This window comes from Leguminivora glycinivorella, chromosome 1, assembly GCF_023078275.1.
Source record: "Leguminivora glycinivorella isolate SPB_JAAS2020 chromosome 1, LegGlyc_1.1, whole genome shotgun sequence".
In the NCBI taxonomy this organism is placed as follows: domain Eukaryota; kingdom Metazoa; phylum Arthropoda; class Insecta; order Lepidoptera; family Tortricidae; genus Leguminivora; species Leguminivora glycinivorella.
In genome coordinates this window covers 32,639,444-32,646,836 of record NC_062971.1, presented here as the reverse complement: position 1 = coordinate 32,646,836, position 7,393 = coordinate 32,639,444, and the positions used below count along the sequence as shown (strand labels likewise).

At 37.8% G+C, this 7,393-nt stretch overlaps 1 protein-coding gene across 3 annotated transcripts; it reads right to left on the bottom strand.

The window, feature by feature from the left end:
- Positions 1 to 913: 913 nt before the first annotated feature.
- On the bottom strand, positions 914 to 7,076 carry LOC125230109 (pancreatic triacylglycerol lipase-like). Of its 3 annotated transcripts, none has more exons than XM_048135332.1 (8): positions 6,945 to 7,076; positions 5,439 to 5,519; positions 4,826 to 4,974; positions 4,026 to 4,277; positions 3,462 to 3,511; positions 3,097 to 3,238; positions 2,003 to 2,171; positions 914 to 1,072 (listed from the first exon to the last, which is right to left on the bottom strand). In XM_048135332.1, the coding sequence occupies exons 2-8, from the start codon at positions 5,480 to 5,482 to the stop codon at positions 982 to 984; spliced, it is 897 nt and encodes a 298-aa protein (XP_047991289.1). In that variant the 5' UTR covers positions 5,483 to 5,519; positions 6,945 to 7,076; the 3' UTR covers positions 914 to 981. The 3 variants fall into 3 exon arrangements, with proteins under 3 accessions (XP_047991289.1, XP_047991129.1, XP_047991209.1); XM_048135172.1 differs by having other exon boundaries at positions 5,439 to 5,526; positions 6,945 to 7,074; XM_048135252.1 differs by lacking the exon at positions 6,945 to 7,076 and adding an exon at positions 6,162 to 6,180 and having other exon boundaries at positions 5,439 to 5,526.
- Between the last annotated feature and the right edge of the window lie 317 nt (positions 7,077 to 7,393).

The following is a 7,393-nucleotide window of genomic DNA, read 5'->3' as shown; positions in this document are numbered from 1 at the left end:
ACCTTTTTTTCGCTTTAAGAAAATGACTCTAACGAGATAGTTTGTAACAATCTAACAATTATAGCCTGACAAGTTTTTATTTGACCCTCGACACGTTGCGGATTTTCAGCTGAACTAATTTCTTTTACTGGCAAGGATTACTATTTGACACCCGTCGTCGAAAGTCATCGAATGTCAGTGATGTAAACAAGAAGTAAATATTTTAAATTTTCTAACGGTTGCATAGCAATTTTGCCCAAAAATTATATTAATAAAAGTGAAAATAATTATACTGAACGTGATAAATTACGTACAACAAAAAAGGATGAAGCATTTCACAGCATTTCAATAACAATGTTCTGAAATCGGTTGTTGACATGTCCGGTACTGACAACCTATAGTGCGGTTCCCTTGTAATGATTAGTTGGTTTCGATTTATCCTAATATATTTTTTATTCTTATTTAAGATGTATGTAGCTCTGCCGTGAAAAATATACATAGAAATAAGGAGGCTGTTCCATAATTGCCACCAGTACAAAACAAGGTCCCACGCAAAAAGAAAATAAACATCGATGACTTCGATTAAGGCACAAGATTCATGGATTTTCGGCTGTGCGGAAAGAAGTAGCGAGTCTTTAAAAACCTTGCTCGTTAAATTTGATACTGTAAAACCATGTTTTAATTTTCTACAAATATTAACGGGTAACCAGTACACGCTGTCCCCATTACATATGACGTCGGCACATTATTGCCATATGAAAACGGTTTGTAGCGACACTCTTTCAGGGTCAAATAAAATCTTGTCAGGCTTAAGAGCACAGAATAATACAATAAAAAATAAGTAGGTACGGATGGTTTTATTAAAATAACTTCGTGCAATTTACAGATACTTTTTTGTTAGGGCCCGTTGAAGTGCTGTACTTATTTTATGTACATCTATGCTATAACTTATTTTATAATCACGTTGATAGTACTAAAATATTCGTAACTTTATAGTCGACGCTATCGATTGAAAATGCTTCTGGATTTCTTGTTGCGGCCTCGGGCGTACGGGGGCTCGGCGTTCGTCACAAAGAAGTAAAGACCTGAAGCGCTGAAAAAAGTGTTAGACAACATTTTGATCAGAAGTACTTTATGGCAGCCAAGTAGGTACATTTCTTAAACATTTAATTTTTATTTACGGAAAATCTAGTTTGAATAGCTGTACCATAGGCAATATCGGTGTATAACACAGTAGTCCTCCTTGCGTTATCCCGGCATTTGCCACGGCTCATGTGAGCCTGGGGTCTGCTTTGACAACTAATCCCAAGATTTGGCGTAGGCACTAGTTTTACGAAAGCGACTGCCATCTGACCTTCCAACCCTAGGGAGGGTAACTAGGCCTTGTTGGAATTAGTCCCGGTGTATAACACAGTATTCATTCAAAAAAATAAATACAGTACGACCACGCTCAATGTGCAACGATGTTAACACCACATATTTTTGAACGGCAAACTTCTATACAATTATGACGTTTACATACTGAACATGTACAAAATCAGCCTAAAAAGAATCGCTGCAAACTTGTTTTGGTCAGGCTCTCTTCATCTTTTCTCACTCACTCTCCATTTTGCTGTTGTCGACCTTTATGGTACCTACTTATTTGGGTAACATCTATGATCAGACCTTCCGCTACGCCATCCGATTGTGTATAGGAAATCCACAAAATGGTAATACTAACATAGAAGCCGCCGTCATTCGTTTTATCTAGGTATAATTACTTCATTGACATCCATTCTCCATAATATATAGCTCATCTTTCCCCATGACTCAGCAGACTCCCCGATTCACCACCAGGGTACGTAGCCAAAATGCACAAACGCTCACGATAATAATATCTGTTTTGTATCTCTCTGGCGCGACAGAGCCAGACTGAATTTCTGTCGACGTCTGGCGTCATTGCCATTCGGCTACGTCGGCTGATCATGTAAGAGAATCACCAGTTGCACTTGCTACCGTCATGTCTTAATTTTATGACACTTACTTCAATGACATCCATTCTCCATACAACTCGTAGTCATCAGACACGCCAATGCACCACCCGATCAAGTACGAGAACCACGAGTTGCACTTGCTGCCGTAGAAGCCGGTGTCGGTGGTTATGGACTCTGCGAAATACGCCGGGGCCCTGGCGTGGTCGCAGCCTGATTTAGCTGGAATTCACAAAAACGGGTCCGAAGACGATAAAACATCAGGCCGTCCCTATCGCACTAAACAAATTAATTTTATCCTCATAGAACAAATTAATTTATCCTCATAGAAAATAATTTAATTTGTATTTTTTAGTAGACACACTACTATTTTAACTATAAACTGAAATAAATGTCAGAATGGGTTCGGAGTTGGATACTTATTGTTAAAAAGACTACTAGAATAAATAAAATCTTATTGTCAAAACTCTGTCATTTTGAAAATGACCCTAACATTGAATAGACAAAATCAGTAATCAGTAGCGCAACTTAAATAGTTAATGTCACCTAATTGAGAGGTATGTCACTGTTTCACTCACTTATATTTGTTAAAAAAGAACCTAAGCTGTCCGAATGTTGTAATTCATGTACGAGTGAATATACTCTTGAGTTAGACCGAAAAAAATTATTGATTCTTAGTAACCAATCGGGAATAAAAAATAAAACCTTTAGGCCGGCAACAGAAAAATTATAATATAAAATTCATAATCTGAAAAAATCATAACCCTATCATAAATCAGATCGAGTGCACGCAGTTCCATACAATTTCGCAACCGTGCACACACACTCTTATTTTTAAGATTATGAATTTTCAGATTGATCTGACAGATTGCATGCAAGTTTTCTTTAAGATTATGAATTTTAAGACTGTCTGTTGCCGGCCTTATAATTTACAAATTGGTCGATAATATTGCTTTTGGTGAACTGCTCAGAGAAAATCTACAGGCGTTTTTTGTGGCGGCGCGGCATTCAGTGTGTGAGTAAAATCTTAACCTGTAACCACTAAATATGACCATTTATGAAACCTCCAAAGTGGTACCTACTGCAACGCTAAGCAACGGGTTTGAGGACTCATTCGACTACTATAGTCATTTTAATGAGTACTTGCTTTGTTCCTTCGAGGGCAAGCAGCCGGGCTGCGTGAGCCCCCCGTTGGGGAACCAGTCGGACGTGCCGCAGGTCTCCAGCTTGCCTTTCTCCAGCGAGTTGGTGTGTAGACAGTCCACGTAGTTCGCGTCGTTGGAGTCGATCTACAACATACATTTAAAAATCGAAAATATGAGATAGGACGTTATTTTAGGCTTTTAACCCTCGAATGCCTTGTTCCGTATCCGTCACATACAATTTGGACTTTATTTCTTTATTTGGAATTCAGTAGCAATGTTTTAAAATCGGTGTTCCAGGGGTTAATTAGTTACTAAAAAATTATCATCTGATAACATAAACTGAATCATATACACGTATGTTGGTTACCTTCTTTTTCTTGTCTTCAGTAACAAACAAAGGCATGGCTGGATCAAGCGCTGAAAAAAATCAAATTAAATTGGTAAATTCAAAATAGGAACAATAATTTTAGGTCGCTTTAACAGGTTAATTTAAAAATAACAAAATGATGTAATAGTAGTTTAGGGTCAAATATAGAGTTGACAGTTAGATAAACCTGTGCGAAGTTTTTCCACGATTGACAATATGTATTATGCTTTATTTGCTAGAGGGCTTAAAATGTAGCGTTAAAACCTGAGGTCGTTGTTTTGGCCTCGGTCATCTCAAGAGCCAGCCACTACGAATATGCCGTAAATGTTCATCAAATATTCAGTATGTTAATGTCACCAGTTGGTTAACGAGCTGGGAAATGTACTTTACATTAGTTCTATGTTTCGTTACTAGGTTCATCTACCAAATATCCTTTCCAGATTATTACTAGTTATACCTAAAGTTTAGCCGTTTGTCTACCAAGACTCGTGACCAGTTACTACGTCATGTATTCTAGTATTTCTAGTGCATGTATTCTTGTTGCTTCAAAAGGGGTTGACTTACCGGATATCCGTTCCAACTTCCCACTAGTCATAAAGTTTGCAATGAATCCAGCCGTTTGTCCTCCAAGACTGAACCCGATGACGTGGAACTTCTTCAAATCGAAGCCGTGTTGGGTGACCAGTTGATCGATGAGTTGGGCCGTGCATTTGCCAACTAGTTCGGTGTTCCGAGCGGCCTGGAAGTAGCAGGGTTCACGCGCGATGGGGTTGTAGTCGACGCTGATCACATTGTAGTTGCAGCATTTCATGTACGCTGAGTGGAAATGCAGTGCATAAATTGACGTCGAGTTGAATCGAAATAAAGTAAGTATTTAAACAGATTCATATTCTAGCAGGTGGGCCTTTTCAGAATTTGGGCTCCCCCAATTAGCGTAAGTTGTTAACAAAAATTAACTCGCTGTCAGTTTTGTGACAATTAAGCATAAACTCTGTATAAAAATGCACTTTTTTCACATCCTGAATGTAGATTATCGCTTAAAGTTTATGTAATTAACACAAAAACAATATTTTTATTGAAATTTCATGCTTAATTTATCGTAACAAAACTGACAGTGATTTTTGTTAACAACTTACGCTAATTGGGGGTCCCACTTTGGGTTTGGTTTTTCCACGTTTTACTTAACAAATGGATAACAAATGGATAAGAGCAACGAATGGCATTTCTCCGAAAACGGTTCGCGCCTATACGAACGCGATAGAGATAGATATCTAAGAGTTTCGTGAGCAGGTGCTGTAGATACAAATTTTATTCAGGGCCAATGAAAGAAATCTTAACTAAAAAAATATATTTGTTGTTTTCACCTGGTCGTATTTCTTTGCTCGGCGAGTAGTCCTTGTAGCCCGTGTATCCATGGATGAGGATCTTGACGGGGGCGTCCTTGACCCACGGTGCCGACTTGATGGAGTCCGCATCCATTGCTTGCACTTGGTGCGGCTTGTCTTCGTTGGCCCTGTATTTTTACCAGGAAAACATCTTTCTTAGCACATTTTTATTTAATAGATAATGTATCTATAGTGTTGTTATATTTCTTAGCGATATTCCTTTACTCGAGCTCCCATGAGCCGTGGCGAATGCCGGGATAACGCAAGGAGGATGATGATGATTCCCGGAACACCACGCTGCGCTCCAAAACAAAAATAGTTGACGTAGTTCGGAAAGCGGCTAAGCTGAAGTGGGACTGGGCTGGTCATGTCTGCCGAATGCCGAATGAGCTATGGGCCAAGATCACCACAGAGTGGCAGCCCAGGCCAAAACGGGGACCCGGCAGACCACGTATGCGATGGCGGAACGAGCTAGACTCCTTTTTGGAAGAATGGCCGAGGACTGCTCAACACAGGGAAGAGTGGAAAAAGCGGGGGGAGGCCTTTGCCCAGCAGTGGGACATGATAGGCTCCCAATAATAATGTTACCTACCTCGTGTAGAGCCAAAATGTTATATTTTCATTAGGGCATTCCATCGGCGGTGTTACGCACCCTTGTTGCGCTCTTGCATAGCTGAAAACTAAATAACATGTTATTGAATGCTATTATCTCGACGACATGTGCACTGATCGACATGCCACTGACAATGACATCATTGTGCTGAGTTTGCTCCCGTAATTTTGGTACCCGTACGAAACGTCCTTATAAAGTAATTTCACAAGTCCTCTGTTTAATCCTCGTGTTGAGATTATTAGTTATTATTTAATTGTTATCCATAGCGTTTTATGTGTAAATTCTTGTTGACATAATTAAAACGATAATGAAATCGGCAGTTTGCGTCAGTTGAATAGTTCACCGGAAGACATTCGTGATAAGACTGCACCTTCTGTGACGGTTACGGCTCGGTTAAACGGAACTGTCAAAAATGTTAATTTATTACACTTCAAATATATTGGTAACACATAAACTTAAACAATGATATTTTTTATTTCATCCTTTTTGAAGTCGGTCAAAAAGATATTTTTTTTGTAAATAACTTTTAAATTGCTTGTGCTTAAAATTGAGAATCCCTAGTGGGATCACTTTGGTCTTAGAAATTGTATACTTATTGAAATTTATTTTTGATTTAAAGTAAGACTATTATGCTGTGTGTTATTCAATTCAGTTACGACTAATAACTACAAATATTACGATAACTAAACTTAATTATTATACTTTATATTGGCCCCTTCTAGTAAAGGACCGCGTGGATATGGAAAAGCAATAATATTTATTTATAATAAATACTCATTGTAGTCATCAAAATGCAGCTGTGATGCAACTAATTAAATGTACTTACTTACTGGTATTTACAGCTGTGCCAATATTTTTTTGTTGAAATTCTGCCTTATACTACAATGTACACGTATAATCAAGCATCTTATACTTTTAAACGAGCAATTCTTGTATATTTATTTATTTATATATACCGACGATCTCGGAAACCGCTCTAACGATTTCGCTGAAATTTGTTATGTGGCGGTTTTCGGGGGTGAAAAATCGATCTAGCGTAGCCTTAGATCCCGGAAAACGCGAATTTTCGAGTTTTCATGAGTTTTTCTTTCGCGTTAGTAAACGTAAAATATGGTCGTTAATTTTGCCGCGCGCGCATCGATTCCGCTTAGCTCAGTCGTACGAGGTCGGTCTAATGTACGCAGATAGATCGTTGGTGTCAGGGTTTCGAATCCCGGCCAGAAATTAAGTTTTTGTTTTTTGTCTTTTTTTTGTTTTTGTATTTATAAGAGTTTTTTTTATCTAAAGACGTGATACATTAAAATAGAACTGAGCGAAGCTCGGTCGCCCAGATATTATATTATTATAACAGAATGAACATACGACAAATATAAATCACGAGTTATTTTCCAAGCTTTTAACCAACCAATTCAAAAACTTCGGGTACATCGACTGTGTTAATTTGTATTTGTATTTTTGTGACATTAGTGTAAAAAAAATACTTACCGATACTAAATATAAAAACAGAGATAGCACAATCCATTATCATAGAACTAGATAGGCCTATACAATTAAAATTAAATGTAGAAAAACTCTCGCCTATATAGAAACGCATGATACGCCTCGGTGCCTCAAAAGCCTCTTACGCCCAATAACGCGGGACGACTGAAACATTTTAGCACAGTAATTGGCATGGAGCCGTCTGTCGTTTTTGTGTTGTTTATTTATTTAAGTGTGCGAGTTTGTCTCTTAATTTTACTCTTATATTTTTCTTTACTTACTTGCTAATATTAAATCCAATATAAACATGTTTAAAAAAATCACTTAAAACGCTTTTTTTATCACTTAATTATTTGTTGAATTTACTGATGTGCCGACGGAAAGTTTCCAAAATTCTGAAATTTTCACATAGGAAAGCTTTGGAAACTTTCCATACTTTGTATGGAAAATTGTAT

Excerpts from the sequence above, each read along its gene's own strand:
- LOC125230109 (XM_048135172.1), bottom strand. The coding sequence starts at position 7,053 with ATGCGTTTCTATATAGGCGAGAGTTTTTCTACATTTAATTTTAATTGT. Across the intron at positions 5,527-6,944 it reads TGTTTTTATATTTAGTATCG|TTTTCAGCTATGCAAGAGCG; the intron begins GTAAGTATTTTT and ends CATGTTATTTAG. Across the intron at positions 2,172-3,096 it reads CTTGCCCTCGAAGGAACAAA|CTAAATCAGGCTGCGACCAC; the intron begins GCAAGTACTCAT and ends TGTGAATTCCAG.